Source organism: Symphalangus syndactylus, chromosome 5, assembly GCF_028878055.3.
Source record: "Symphalangus syndactylus isolate Jambi chromosome 5, NHGRI_mSymSyn1-v2.1_pri, whole genome shotgun sequence".
In the NCBI taxonomy this organism is placed as follows: Eukaryota; Metazoa; Chordata; class Mammalia; order Primates; family Hylobatidae; genus Symphalangus; species Symphalangus syndactylus.
In genome coordinates this window covers 145036416-145052822 of record NC_072427.2, presented here as the reverse complement: position 1 = coordinate 145052822, position 16407 = coordinate 145036416, and the positions used below count along the sequence as shown (strand labels likewise).

The 16407-nt window shown below is 35.0% G+C and overlaps 1 protein-coding gene and 1 long non-coding RNA gene across 2 annotated transcripts; both read left to right on the top strand.

Annotated features, from left to right (window-relative positions):
* The first annotated feature begins 571 nt into the window (after positions 1–571).
* LOC129481910 (uncharacterized) lies at positions 572–13008 on the top strand. Its single transcript, XR_008657545.1, has 6 exons — positions 572–669; positions 4742–4909; positions 4990–5043; positions 9513–9545; positions 12086–12375; positions 12891–13008. It is a non-coding gene; the product is annotated as an uncharacterized lncRNA (long non-coding RNA).
* On the top strand, positions 5903–6163 carry LOC129481909 (10 kDa heat shock protein, mitochondrial-like). Its single transcript, XM_055276999.2, has one exon. The coding sequence runs from the start codon at positions 5906–5908 to the stop codon at positions 6161–6163; it is 258 nt and encodes an 85-aa protein (XP_055132974.1). The 5' UTR covers positions 5903–5905.
* Positions 13009–16407: the final 3399 nt, after the last annotated feature.

Sequence of the window (16407 nt, the reverse complement as noted above, 5' to 3'; positions counted from 1 at the left end):
GCTCCATTTGAGCATTAGGGAAGAAAAGTCAGTGACCCTGATATACACACTAAAATTGAAATTGCTGTAGCTATACAATCATTATTTAATCGTGGCTTGAAGAGTTATTAATATTATCCTGTGCTAAAAATGAATAGAATCTTTTAAGCTTCTTTTCAGCTATGAAAAAAATGGCAAAATTTCTCCTTTCTATATCAATGAGGAAGAAGGTTAGGAAGCAAGGCCACTTTGTGTGAGTCAAACAGGCTTTCCTCAGAGCTGTCAGCAAGCTGTGATGAAAGAACCATGACACTGAACCTAGACTAAGGTTTGAATTCCGCCTAGGTCACTCACTACTTCAGTTACCTTAGATAATTTACTTGATTTCTCTCTTTCTAGTTTTTTTTCTGTAAAATAAGGAAGAGAATGCTAAAGTCTCCTTTGCATTACTATGAGGATTGCCAAGGGTCTGGATCACAGTTGGTTCTCCCGTGGGAATCATTACCGTCACCGTCATTGCGTTGTGTACGGCCTTCAAGCGTTCCGCCAGCTTCTGTGTCATTGGTGACATCATAAAATCAGGGAAAGGGAAATCTGTAAACACTGGCCATTGAAGAATACGGTTTCTGAGAATTTCCACTCTGAATTCACTTTTAGTTCAGTGTTATCGCCACCCTGTGGATTTCTTGGGTAATGAAACTCAGACCGAGAAATGAAAACGGGGATTTTCAGTAAATCGATTCCAGTAAATCTCAGCTGCTCTTGTGGGCGCCCTCTTTTGAGCACCGGAGGAATGAGCACAGTTCTTCATTCTTTTGGTTTTGTAAAGTTGTACAGCTGCATTCATAAGTGACATCATTAATTAATCTGCCCTTCTCCCTAGACCTTCCTCCTCCCCAATTTTCAATATAAAAACTGATTTCCAAATAGTTTTAATTTCAAAGCTGGTCAGTGGTAAATTTAGGAAGATAATTTAAGGTCTCCTGACTTCCAATCAAACATAGTTCCCGCTTGCCCAATTGGAAAATAGATGTTTATTTTTAAAATTAGCTAATTATTTCTCAGTATTTACTTATTTTATAAGTAGTAGATAATTAATCAATTGACCAATTGGCCTTATGGCACTGTATTTACATGTGATCCTGCCCCTTTCTAGTCAATTTTCTGGAGGTTGTCAATCATCTTCCTTTAGAAATATTTTCTGCCAGTCTTTTTGGTGGAAGTATTGCGTGATTGTCTAAAGGCCTGTCCCTATTTGCAGAGACTCCTTGAGAATGTCCACCTTTCTGTATTTCTCCTACTTCCTGAAATATCCCTTCATTTCTCAGAAACTGTGCAAATCTTATTTCCTCTAAGCCCAATTTAAGTGCTGCTCGCTTCTGAGCCTTTTAGACCGTAGTAACTCTTGCTCTTCTTTCTGAGGCTCATATGATTGACATATATGAATTATTTTAATGTCTTAATTGGATTACTAACAGCACTCGAATTCCCAACACATACACGATTAATACTTATTTCTGGATCCATCGTGGGCATCCCTGTTTTCTCTTCCCCTTTCTATCATATTTCTATCTTTCCAAACAAGCAGAAAAAAAATCTATGGCCTATTTCAGGTAGTGGCAGATTATTGTGTTTTGTTTCTACAGATGTTTACTTGTGGCAACCTGTTTCCTCACTGTGCATGTGTGTGCATCCTAAGTACATGTGTGTGTTTAATTCCCTTATAACCTTCTGCTGTGAGGATTTTATCTATAAGTATTCCTTGGGATCTGTGTGGAAGTTGCTTTCCTCTACAGGAAAGGTTTTCCTTTGCGTCTTACATGCAAACTGAAGGTATCACTTTAAAACAAATTTTCAGTTTGAAGTTTTGGGGACTAAATGTTGCAAACATGTTTGAAGGCTGGCTTATGGTTATGAATTCTTAATGGCAGTGATTTTCCCTCTCTCCCCTCATTTCCAAGGTTGAAACCTTTAATATATTTGTTGTTCCCTTTTTTGTTGGCTTGTTTGTTTGCTTGTAGCTCTCCATCATAATCAGGGTGTAGTTTTATTGTATCCCAGGTGCATGTGTGCTGGAGGAGTTTCTATGAATTAGTCTCCAATTTGACGAATGTTTTTTCATTAGTCCAACTTGAATGTGGGCTTTGTGGCTGTCCTTTGTCCTCGTGGGCTATATCAGTGAAAGCTCAGATTATCCTTGATTTACATATACCCTTAGGACAGGACCAAATTTCAGGCTTTACTTCCTTCCCTGGATTTTTGCTTTCTCTTTATTTTTGTTAAATCTATGAACATTTCCTTTTATTTTTACCAGATCAGCCAGGCATTTATCTGTATTTTTTCATGTTACAGAGAGAATCTTAAATTCTTTGAGTTGAGATCGTTGTCCTTGAAGTACACAGTGATCAACCACTGAAACTTTTAGATTAATTTTAGGATCAGTTTGTAAATTTCATGGAACAATTCTGTTAGGATTTTAGATTGGAATTTCACTAAATTTGGAGAATTCCAGGAGAATTAATATCTTTACAATACTCTTGCTTCTCATTCTTGAAAATAACTTCTCATTCCACTTATTTATGTCATTATGCCCTTCAGTAATGTTTATCTTTTTTCCTTTGAAGATCTTACGCTGCGATTTTGTAAACAGGTTTTTTTTAACTTCCATTTTTTATTTGTCACTGTCCTATAACTAGCTAATACTTACATAGTACTTACTATGTGGCAGAAATAATTTTAAATCCTTTAGTAATCTTTTACCTGGTGAAGTCGTTTATTGATTTAAATAGTCTGTCATTTGGTTTCTCTTGAATTTTCAATGAAGGCAACTATATTATCAATAGTCATTGACTCTTTTCTCAATTTCTTGTCCGTACCTGTGCTCTTTATATAATTATTCATTCTTTTTTTCTTATGATTTGTCTATTTGGTGCCTCTCTTTAATGAGATTGTTCTGCACTGTGTGGGTTGTCACTCTTGATTGCAGTTTTATATTTGCATTTGAGAATTCCTCTTCCCCTGCTTACAATGTTTGAATGGAGACAGTTGGAATCTAAAGGATAGAAATCTGACAGGATTGAACTGAGGAAGAAAATCTGGGCCCAAAGAGAGAAATCAGATAAGATGGCTATGGGTGAGATTTGTTCTGTAGAAATATATACAAACACACACGTACATATATATAAAAGTATTGTCAAACCATACAAAGTATATGTTTGGATAAGGCTATATTTGTAGAAACTCACATAAGGGCTTAAGAGAAGACAGTAGTGGAATAATAATGTGAAATTAGTCTATGTTTATAATAACTGTTGTCCTGTTCCCTGGTAAGACTACTTTTGTGTTACTTTTAAAAATACTACAGTCATCATCTGGTCACTTCTTCCTACAGCCACTATTATTTATTTCTGCACTGTGCTCCTGTGCCACACCACCGTCTCTCCACATCTCGTTCTGAATACTATACAGCTATCCACTTTCTCTTTGACACTGACTATCCTATTTGTTTTATAATTTCTGCCCTTATCTTGTATAAAAGAAGATATTTGGTCACAATCTTGCCTCCTCTCTGTAATAGCTCTGATTCTTTTCTGTTAATGTCTTCCTCCGCATGCCAAAGACATGGCTGCCACTGCCTTGGATCCTGTCTCTGGTTTTAACCTACTACTTGGCTGTCTTACCAACTCATCCTCACCCTCCATATACTAATACATGCTGTCAGCATGTGGGAGGCAATCTTTTCTTTCATCCTGCTGTAAATATCCCAAAGAAGAAACGCATGCATTCTAAGGAACATTCATATTGTTCATCATTATCACTAATATTTATTGAACATTTATGAATGTGCCAAGTACTTTATACATGTAATGTTATTTAATTATCACAAAATGCTATGAGTTAATTACTGTTTCTCTTTTATAGATAAAGAGAATGAACGCAGCTTAGAGAGGTTAATTAGTATGCTCTAATTACCCAGCTAGTAAGTGATGAAGATAGATTTTGACACTGCATCTGACTTCACAACATAAACACTTAACCCTTGGCTTCTGTTACTCGAGGAGAGTTTTCTTCTTTGGGTGTATTCTCTCAATCAAGCCTTTCTCCTGCTTATAAAATGGTCTTTTTTATTTTTGTAATTTTTCATAGATAATTGGTAAAGTATTAGTTTCTACAATTAGAAAGCTTTTTTTCGGATATGCAGTGTTTGAGACAAGCACAAGTCTTTAGAAAGTAATTAATTAAGTTTTTCAGTTTTAATAATGCTCCAGGTCAAAAAGGTAAGAAATGGAGGAGCCAAGGCCTGAGTTCATGGAAGTCATTGGATTTGACGTTTTGTGTTTATGTGAGAACCAACATTTTTTTTTTCACTTCCTAATTTCCTTCTATGGAGGCGAGTTTTTCTTAATTTTCCTTTCAAGGTGTTGTGAAAAATGCCATTGTTCACCACATTGCTCTCTGGATCCTCTATACAACTTGCAGTCTCTCACTTCCAACATTTTTGCTAACGGAATGCATAAGGTGTCATCCATCTTTATTTTTAAATTGAATTTCTATGAACTAAATTAAATCTTACATTAGATGTTATACATTAACGTGGGTCTCTCAATTATAGATGCTTTCTCTGATGCTCCTTTGTGACTCCTTTTTTTCTACTGACAAATCAGAAAGTTCTCCTAGATCCTTTCCCAAAAGAGTTTTTGGGTCATCAGGCAATTACATTTGTGTTATCTTAACCTTTTGCTGTTTGTCATTCTTGTCACAGTTAAGGAAGACAGCAGAATCCATATATCATTTGACAATTGTTAGTAACATAGAACACCATGAAATAGGTGGTAAATCATAGGAAGGAAATGTTCCGGTTAAAGCCACCTCAAACTCCGGAGGCCATTCCTGGGTAGCAGCAATGCTGTTATTGTTCTCTATAAGCTATGTAAGTGAGGATCCCCAAATTTCTCCAGCAGAGAGGGAAGTATGAGTCTGATTTAAAGATATTTTCTTTCTTTCTTTTAGCTACCTCGCTGGCTTTGAGCACAACCCAGGAAGAAGTTCAAAACCAAGAAAATGGTAAGTCTGATATGATGATAGGTATAAAGTTTTGAGACATGTTAGCAACTAAACTGTCTTTTTTGCTTCAGTCATGTTTTTCCTTTCCTTTTTCATAGACCATAGAGAACAAGATGTAACAGATTTATATTACGATTTCAACCCTAATTCCAACATAACAACTGACTAGACAATCTACTCGGCACGTGACTTGTTAAATCGTGATTCCATTTCATATTTGTCTTTTTAGTCCATTGATTTCTTTATCAGTTACATACGATGTCAGTTCTTCTAATCAATAGTACAGATTAACAATGACTACACACTAACATTTCTAAGATTTCTCTTATCCTTTCTTAAGAGTCTTGCCTTACTATTTTAATCATGTGGTATTGAAATTTCAGGGAGATATTTAGCTTATTTTGAATAGAATTTCTAATAGTTAATTGAAATAATTAATCAAAGGACAATTTCTTGTTGATACACTTGTCACTTTGGTCAATTAAAATACAATTTTAGAATGCCAATTACATTGATTAAAGAAGTTATCTTTTTCTATAGAATTGTAAAGATAAGCCTTCTTCAACTTATTAATCTTAAATTAAGAATGTATTTACTGAATACCTATTATGTAGAGGGTACAAAAGAAACATGTGATGTGAATTACTGCCTTTAGGTAACAGACCATCTGATTAAGGCTTGAATATACTTAGTAAGGTAGTACATAAAAGAAGTACTAAATTCAACGTTTTTATTGATAGATTATGTAATACAAACAAGTGATACACATTCCATAGACCCAAAGGATTAAGATAATGACCAAGGAAGTCTCTCTTTGCAGTACTGTATGAGAGCAGAGTGAAAGTCGGCGATAGAGGGGCTCATGGCAGGGCAAGTGTTTAGAAAGTTACTTCCACTCTTTGACCAAGTATTGGTTGAAAGGTGTGCCGCCAAAACTGTAACCAAAGGAGCCATTATGCTTCCAGAAAAATCTCAAGGAAAAGTATTGGCAGCCACAGTAGTAGCTGTTGGATCGGGCTCTAAAGGAAAGGGTGGAGAGATTCAACCAGTTTGTGCGAACGTTAGAGAAAATGTTCTTCTTCCAGAATATGGAGGCACCAAAGTAGATGACAAGGATTAGTTCTCATTTAGAGATGGTGACATTCTTGGGAAGTATGTAGACTGGAATAAATCCTGTTGAAATGGCATCGACACGAAGCTTCCCATTCCACTGAAGTTCTGAAATCTTTCATCATGTAAATAACTTATATATCTATCTTTTACACTAAGCTAATGATAAATAATGACAAAAATAATAATGACTAAGTTATTAGAATCAAATAGAGATTAAAAGGAGCCAGATGAAATGAGCAAGGATGGAGTATACTTGATTGAATTATTTTTTCATAGTTATGTTTGCATCTATTATATGTCATGCTATTGCAATGAACATTAAAAAAGTAGTGCTTGGAATAAGATTAATAGTAACTATTGTAAATTTATCATTTGAACCTCTCCATGCTTATGGATTTTATTATTTTAAAAAGTACCATTTTCACATAGAAATAATATAAAACATAATTTAAAAATTGAAATATTTACAAGTCAACCTCAGGTGTCATTACAAAGTTTCAAGCTAAATATTAAAATCATGTATTTAGTTTTAAGAACCTATTTTTTTCATTCTTGTTAGTTTATCTAATATTCCTTTTTGTAATTTACTTTCTATATTTGGTCTTATATGTTTTCAATGTTATATATTACTTAAAAATAAACTTAAAGTAGGAAGCCACATTAAGAACAAAATAAAAGGACCATGAAAATGGTTGCAATTGATATCTAGAAATAGGATGATGTGTAAAGTGGGTTGCATCAAAGCTATACTTACATTTACCACAGGGTGACACCCTAGCATCGTGAGTGAAAATAAAACTCTAATACATACAGAAGCATAATCACAATATGATGAAAACTAGCTCAAATTACTACAGGTTCTTTCTTTCAAGGAAATCATCATGAGAAACCAGGGTTTAAGCATTATGTTTAGTATTTTATAAGTTTAATTTTCCCTGACTCTAGTTACCTCTAGATTTTAGATAATTCTAAAAAATTATCTTAAATAATTCTAAATAATTATCCAGAATGATTCTATATAATTATCTAGATAAAACTAGATAATTCTAACATCTAATTGTACTTCTTCTCTTGGCATCTGCCCTTTCCTCCTAGTCATATCTTCCTTTAGTTAAAGAGAAAAATGAATCCTACCTAATCCTCAAGCCAGTTATATATCAGCTCACTCAGTTCTTGAAAAATAATCCTTGATTTGTAGAATCCACTTTCTAATTACTCTCCAATCAACAGGAGTTTTGTCTCCAATGCCATCTTTCTATTGAAACTAGCTTTCAAAGTTTCAATGAGCTCAATGAGTATCAAAATGAGCTTGCATTTGACACTAACTGCTGTTCATCCTACTCCTTTGGAAACGCTCTTCTAGTAAGGTTTGATGGCATTAGCCTCTTCTAAATTTGTTATCTGTTAGGTTGTTGCCATTCTATTTTATTAGTTCTTCTTCTTAGCCTCTTCCTTATATGGTTGCATCCTCCAGAATTTTGCCACCAAAGATCTGTCAGCCAGTCAGTTTTCTGTACAGGAGCCCAGAGACTATTTTCTCAATCCTTTTCTTTGAGTTTAAGAAACACAATCCAGCCAGTATTGATTTCATAAGGTGGTGGGCTTTGGGGCATGCACATCTTTTTGTTGAGTTTCCATCCAAGGTTTAAGGTTTTAGTTCCTGATACTGAGAACACCCAAGGCAGATGGCAGGCGGCTTCCCCTCTGAATCCTTTTCAGGCTCATCCTTCTATCTTTTCAACTTATCCACTGCCACCACTTGTCTCTTCTTGCATTTGATTCTGATGAGTGGTTCTACTGGTGGGCTCTACTGTTGGGTAGGGAGAAAAAAGCGGTCTTGGATCCTGCATGTGAAGGCAGAGAGGGAAATAACTCCAAGTGATGGGTTTTGTTAGGTCAGATTCTTCAGAAGCCAATCCTTAAATGGGACTGTTTTTAAAAATATTTATTGAGAGCTCTCCCAGAGAGGGGAGTTAGGAAGCAGGGTAGATAAGGAATAAAGCTAAGCAAAATGTAGTCTCATGTGCAGACTAGCTTAGTCTAACCCCACAGAGAAAAGTCTGGAACACCTATTGCTCCACAGAGTTAGTCTCACTTGAGGCAAGGAGGCCAGACTTTTACACCTTCATGTCAGAGAGCCACTGCTAAGGGTAGTTACCTGGAGAATGGGGTAGCTGTGAGTTGCTAGTAGCCAATACTCACAGCAAGTCGATGGCCACTGGCCAGTAAAGGGGATGAGGGCAGGGATCCCATAATTTCCCTACCTATTGTCTTCAGATGGAGGATCTGAAAGCAAATCATACTTTTTCACTGCAAAGGTTAATCCTTGCTAATATCCTAGATGTAGACACATTCTGTCTTTGTCCTAGTGTTTAGTCACTTTTAAAAACTCCGTTTACATATGGACAACAAAAAGTAGAAACTTTACAGTGGAGAAACCCGGCAGATACCATCTTAAATAAGTAATCAAGTTCACATCATCAGTAAGTACCAAGACGCAGTGATATCAGGCACCCCCGATGTGATCCAAGGAGACGGGCTCTTCACCTCTGTGGTACTCTTTCCAAAATCCACAACTGCAGTTTAGTTATAAAAAAAATCAGACAAACACGAATTGAGGGACATTCTATAAAATAGCTGACCAGTACTCTTCTTAGATATACAGGTCATAAAAGACAAGGAAAGACTGTGATACTCTCACAGATTAGAGGAAACTAAGAAGTTATAAATAATGCAAGGTGGGATCTTACATGGAATCCTGAAACAGCAAATGAACACTAGTGGAAAAAAGGGAAATTTAAATACAATTTATAGTGTAGTTAAGAGTATTCTACCACTGCTAACTTCTTCATTTTGATAGTTGTACCACGGTTATGTAAGATGCAAACATAAAAGGAAGGTAAGTGAAAGGTATACAGGCACTCTCTATTATTTTGGCAACCACTCTGAAATCTAAAATCATCCAAAACTTAAAATATATTTTTCTTTTGAAAATCCTTATTCTGTTTACTTGTAAATGAGGGACTGGGTTTGTGATGAAGAAGAATCCATTCTGCCATATTACAAGTGCATATAGTTGACAAAATAATATTCCTATTGAACAGTGAAAAATCGATAACATAAAGGAATATTTATGTCAAGCATAATTTTATGCTACATATTCACTGAGATGATACATGACAAATGGTTGTAGTATGGCAAATAGAAAAGAGCTACTTTGTTTTCCAATCACTTACTATAGTAATTGCCTTAGAATGAGAACAACATATTACCAAGTCACTTTAGAATTTGCTGAAAGAAGATGTTTGGGCAAGAAGAAAGCACTTATTCTATACTTTATTCTCCATTTCCCCTAGGTGATTGGGAAGACCAGGATGCGCGATGGCAAGGTGAGAACCTGATTATCTCTTTTTCTTCTAGCATTTGTTTCCCTAAGTGGAATACGAGATTTACTGAATTTTTTTGTTGAATCATATGAAATAGAGGACAGATGTTCATGACTGGAGGGCTTATTGAGAATTATGTTAAGCTGTAAGTAATAGAATTCTTGACTAACTGTAGCTTAAACAAATAGCAGTTTCATTTTTGTATATAATGGGAAGTCTGGAGGTAGACAGGCTCCTGTATTTCAGCTCCTCTGTCTTCCTTTGGGGGTGCTCCACCCATTGCAGGACACCCAGCAGCCCTGCCTCACTTACTGAATACAGTTAGGGAGCTCCAGTGCTGTGACAGTCAGATCAGCCAGCAAAGATTTCCGAAAAGCTCCCACTTGAGATCCACTGGGCACATTACTCCCCTGAACAAAATCAGGGTTCCATTAGCAAAGAAGAGGAGAAAGAGAACTTGGGCTAGCACTCCCTGCCAGAGAAGACAATGAAGTAGAAAATAAAGGGCAGCGTTATATTTGTTTACTTTTACTCTCAGATCAGGGACTGACTTGCATTTGAAATTAGTTACTGAGTACATTGTGCAACGTGCAAAAGTAATGTAACGTAATGTAATTCTGCCACCTGAAACTGCGACCGTGTTACACATAGCAAAGAGGGAGTGAGGGAAAGGAAGGTAAGAGACATCGCTATCATCTGATAAACAAGCAAGAGTTGGAGAATAATTACCCACAGGGCAATTGAGGGGATTGAACAAATTCATAGTGAAAGAAAATGTCACAGGAAAATGAGCTATGCAGGACATTTTATCAAAACTTTTTTCCAGAATTAATCAGACTGATGAAAGAAAACATTGTAATATGTATAGCTCCTCCATGAAAAAGGATTGTAAGCTGCTCCAATTCTGTTACTCTCCTATTAAAGGAAACTAAGGGTTATAGAGAAAAGAAAAACTCATTTTTAAGCTGAAATTAATACTTGATTGATTCTGTAATTCTACAATTTTTCCTTTTTTTTTCTTTTTTAGGAAGTCAATTCAGACAACCATGTTAGTTTTATTTATTGTTTAATTTACAGATTATGTGTGTGTCTGTGTATTGTTTTTTTCTTTTCTTTGAGAGACAGAGTCTTACTTTGTCATCCAGGCTGGAGTGTAGTGGTGCAGTGACAGCTCACTGCAGCCTTCATCTCCTGGACTCGAGTGATCCTCCCACTTCAGCCTCCCAAGTAACTGGGACTATAGGCACACACCACCACAACTGGCTAATTTTGTATTTTTTGTACAGACAGGGCTTTGCTATGTTGCCTAGGCTGGTCTTGAGCTCCTGGGGTAAAGTGATCCTCCTGCCTCTGGCCCCTGACACTATATTTTTACTCTTTTCTCTTATGCACAGTGTTTCCAAGTCTATGGAATAATGAACATCAGGAGTTAATATATTCATATGTTAAATTTTCTTAATTTCTATAGTGTCATAATGGCATAGAATCATTATGGAAGTTTATAATGCTCCCTGTCATTTGCTAATTACTGATGATATTTATTTGCATTTTAATAAGAAGCCTGTAACCTAATTGACCTCATGTAAAGGAAGAAAGCTATTCCTGTTAGTCCTAGTGAAATTTGATCAGTGCTTCTTGAATGACAGTAAATGTGAACAGATAACATATACAGTGTGCAAAAACTTCTGAAAATAACTCATTTATGTAGATGACATAACTAGAGTTAAAGAATTAGGCACCCTTAGCATTGCAAGGTACTTTTAGGAATCTCCTTGGATTTAATTATTCTCTTTAGCAGTAATCTTTGTCTAATATACTGTAAATTTTACTAGTTTATCTTTATTATCTATCTTGCCCACTATTTTTTGTTTTTTCTATTTACTGCTGTATCTGGAGTGCTGACAACTCTGGAATACACAGTAGGCACCCAATACATACAAGGGAGTAAATGAATGCATTAAAGCTGTCTGTATCTGCTGATCATCCACAATTTAAACTTCCTATACTACATTCCAAGTAAGCCTACATTTGAACATATCTGGTAATTTAAAAAATGTGTACACGTATGAAAATATTTTAACATATAGCACTGCAATAAAACTCTATTAAAATAGAAAAACATGAGTTGAACATCTTTTCATATTGTATAAGTAATTTCTTGGCCCCAATTTATTTCAAATGCATGTATTCCAAACAAACATACATATACTAAATCTATATATATTCTGAATATATACTTTCCAAATATGTATATAAATATTTGAAATATATATTTTCTAAATATATATATTCCATACATATGTTATATATATCAAATTATTACAATAAACAGGTTGGATTTAGTCTAAGAGCCAGTTTATAATTATACCTTAGAAATATACCTGGTGGTGCTTTATAGTGCTTTTAAAACATGATTTAAGGAGCAAAATCAGCTAACAGAAGAGCGTAATTAAGGAGATTATAGATATATCTTTTAAAGAAATTAAATTCCTCGTACAAATAAGTGAAGGTAAAAAGCTCACAATTCCTTTTTTCTTTCATAGTTGAGGGCAAGCCGGGTACGTGTCCTGAATTTATAGAATCTTTTGACACAAAGCAACAGAGCCACAGTCAAGACTGAAGTCAAAAGGAATTTAGACCCCGTCTGGGCAAACAGGCCTCTAAGCAACAATCTAAGATTTCCACCTATTGTTCTGGGGTTCCTTGTATAAATGATTATGACTGCAGAGCTCTTAGGAAGTGCTGTGGTACCTTTAGATGTGGCCTGAGGTGCACACATCCTCTTATGATTGACCCTGTATTTTTCAATTCACCTCCACAATCCAAGGCATAAGTAAGTAACAGGCAACACGATCTCCTCATCAGTTCTCTGACTCTCTTAAAATACTTTTTGTGTCTTCTGTCTTAGTATTCTTCCAACCCAACTTCATATTTTATATTCTATTATAACTATAGTATAGAATTTATAGTTAGAATGGTCTAGAATATAGTCCACTTTCTCTATGACATATAAAAGGGCATGCCATCTCAGAAGAAATTCTGCATATATGCCACCTGATTTCAATTATTTATTCATTCAATTAACATTTATTGGATGCCCACAATACGTCACACAGTGAGAATGCAGGGATGGACATGACAGATGGAACCCCTATGGTTATGCAGTTGATAATATTAGCATATGGTATTTATCCTTCACTAAGCAACCAGATCGCTTCCTTTCTTTTATTCCCTTCTGCACCCCTTCCATCTCTAAGGAAAAGAAAGCATAAATCTCACATCACTTAAAAGTTAGGCATCAGTTTTTAAGCCTTGGTTGAATTACTTTCTTCTCTGTTTTCCTCCCAGATATTGGATGGAGAAATGGATTCAGATGGAGGCATCACTGGGCTTATTCTTGACTCATCTCAGTCCAAACATTACTCTCTCAATCGTTGTTCTTAAAATCTGCATATTAAAAGCTCAGCATCAACTATTTTTGAGCTCTGTGTCTTATTCAGGGGTTTTAATTAATTTTGAGTTCTAAGGGTACTGGAAATAACTGGATTAGCAAAGCATATGGTCTTCTCTGCTGTCCAACTGGGATACCTGTGGACCAATGGGACATCCCCAAAGTTTCTTTAGAATGTGAAATCTAAGGGATTCTGGAAAATATCCAGAAGACACGCATTTCAATTTAATCATTGAAATGGCCTGCAGATAATTCTGAAAGTCCACATGCCATACAGGTTCTTTGTTCCTGTTTTGTTTTGTATGTAATTGGTATTATTTTAATCCTTCGTTTGATATTGATCTAATCTTTTACTATTTGTTTTGGGGAAATATATGGAAGAAATCCATGCCAATGACATTTACTAATCTGCTTAAGTTAAAGCACAAAGTGGATTAGTGAAATCCATGGGAGCCATCTCTTATGATGTCCGCTTCAATATGACAGATTTTTCCTATTTGTATAATTTGAACTTGTTAATTTAAGAAATAATTAATGAACTTTAATGAAGCCTACCTTTGCACAGATTGCTTCATAATATGGCATGAAAATGCATGAATCATATGGATAGTAACTTGTATGAATTCAATGAACAAAGAAATTGCTGGTATAAGCTATAGCTGACTATGCTGGCAAATATTCTCATTTGTTTTTATATTTTATTCAGTGATGGGGAAGAAGAAACTCCAGAAAAAAGAATTCCACATAAATATTAGTATGTTTCTTTTATACTTTTTCAAAGAAAACTTGTTAGAAAAAAAGAAAAATTATGTTTACTAAAAGGTAGTAGCCAAAATTTGCATATAACTCAGCATTGTATTATGTTGCTCAAGGCTTACATTCAATATACTCCTCTGCAAAGCTGTAATTCTGATTTTGTTTTACTGAGTCAATGAAGAAGAAAATTATTGTGTTCCCAAAGTACTGAAATGAAAGTGAGCTTGCAGCTGGAGTGATGAGATGAGACTAATCTTGCTGTTAGTGTCTAATTGCCACTAAACATGGTGGGCCTTAGGCACTTTGAATATCAAGGGGTAGGTTGATGATAATGCTAGTCAAAAATTGGAATTGACCACTTAGGTGCTTACTAAGTAAGACTACTTCCTACCACCATGAGCTATGTAGCGTAGCTATCAACTTTTAAAATTTATTTTTATTTACTTTGAATTCCACAATTAATATATCAATTCATTCTCAGTGTAAACATATTTTTAAAAATTATGAACAAACTAAAAATCCTTCTTGACTTACCTAAAAATACCTACTATAATCTGTTTGGTTTATTATCCGAACAGGCCTTTTGGGGTGCTTTATGTTTAAGAACATTTATAAATATATACTGTCATTTTGTGTACTTAATTAAACATAAAATATGCACCGTAGCATATCCATTGTGATCCAGCTTTAGTTTCTTACTTAACAATGTCTTGGAGATAATTTCACGTCAATTTGTAAAGTACTGCCTCATTCTTTTTTTTACTGCTGCTTAGGATTTTATACAATAGATATATTAGAATTAACTCCAGCATTCCTCTGCTGGGGGCCATGTAAATGGCTATAATGTTTTTGCTATTACAAATAATTTTTAATATATACCATATTTAAATGTACATGTTTTAATATAAGTATTATTATTATTTAGGTATGGTAAGACCAACAGATCAGAAGGTGACTACCATTGAAGAGATAGTGTGCTATTTGCAGATCCCAAGAGAATGGGACACACCATGTCATGCTGTGGGTGTTCACACGTGGAAGCCTCCATGACAGTCAGGAGGCAGAGGGAGCAGGAGAGGACTGTGGGCAAGATCTTCTATTGTGGTTTCTGTGGGAAGGAATGGTTGATGCAGGATAAGAAAGTTAAGGATTAGATAGTTTGTTTCAGTGGGCTCTGGGGTATAGAGACTGTTGCTGGTTGTCTGGGGTGATTAGGACAGGTGAATAGTGGTCTGGAGTGTGAGAGCCCAAAGGAGCTGGTTGTGGGGTGTGGACACTGAATTGATTTGCCTTTGTAAAGCAAGCTCACTGGATGGGTTGCTTGCTATCTCTAAGAATTGGCTAATCCTGGGAAGGATGGTCTCTCCAGGGTGAGCAAGACCTCAGATGTCAAGGCATTGACACACAGAAAATAAAAGCCATTTGCTCTTTAAATGTCCTTCCATTTTATTTCCCTATGTTAGCTTCTAATGGAACTGAAGAAAGGAAAACAGATTAAAGCTTTTCTATGTCAATCATATTAAACAAATAGCTAATAACGATTTTGAAATTTTTATATGTAATATTTATTTATAATATTTGTTTAAAAAAGCCATGGTGACTGGTACAAATTGTGAAAAATTTATAATATATTTTCTATTTCAGTTACTACTAAATCTCCACTTTTAAACAACATACACTGAGAAATAATCAATATTCTTCCACGTTACCAGCTTAGAGAATAAGATGCTCTCATGCCTTAAGTGGTTGAATTTATACCTTTTCTGTTTCTGGACCTGCCTGTTCTTCAATATTTTGTACTTCTAGAAAGAAGTACATATTGGGAGAGTAACTCTCCTGTTTCTCCAAGCTTGTTTCTCTAGGCAAATGCATTTTGTCTCATTTAGCAAAAACAAAAACAAAAACAAAATTTTATTCGTAGACTAAATGGAATAAAATATTATATTTTTGAGGTTATATTACTTTAATCCTAATTCTGATACAGTTAGCAAGGTGATCATTCTTAAACCCAATAAACTAGTGGAAGCAAGTGTTTTTGCTTATTGCATCAGGGAGAATGGCAGTGGTGTGTACATATTTACTTCCTCAATTCTATGATTTCATTTATTGTAAGATAAAACATCAATTTAATGTCACGTAATTTTAATATTAAAAAACAGCTAGCTTCCTTAAAATATGCATTGATTGTAGGATGAATGCCATTAACAGAAAAGAAAAAATAAACTTCAAATATTTCAGTTGTAATGATGTTTGTAGGGGATTTTGTGAGACTTTTATTAATTTTTTTATTGATACATGACCAATGTACATTTTTAAAAGTATATATGATAATTAAATACATTCAAGTAATTTTCAAAGATCAAATCATTGTAACTGAGCTATCTATCACTTTAAATACTTGCTCATGAAACTATGTTTAAGTGCCCTCTTATAGACTTCTACACTCCAAGTTGAGGTGTGGTGAGCAGAAGCAAAGAACAAAAAACAAGAGAAGTGGAAACAGTGCTTGTTCCCAGAAAAGCGGTGAAGGCATGGTCCTATGAGCCATTCTGAGACAAAATAAATTTTTAATAGGGGTGACTGTAGCCACTACTGTAAATATAAATTTACAGTAAATTTAGGACCAGTTACAGTACCAGTAAGAAAACAAGTGAGTTT

Bases quoted from the DNA above. Each gene is read 5' to 3' on its own strand.
- LOC129481909 (XM_055276999.2), top strand. From the start codon at position 5,906: ATGGCAGGGCAAGTGTTTAGAAAGTTACTTCCACTCTTTGACCAAGTA.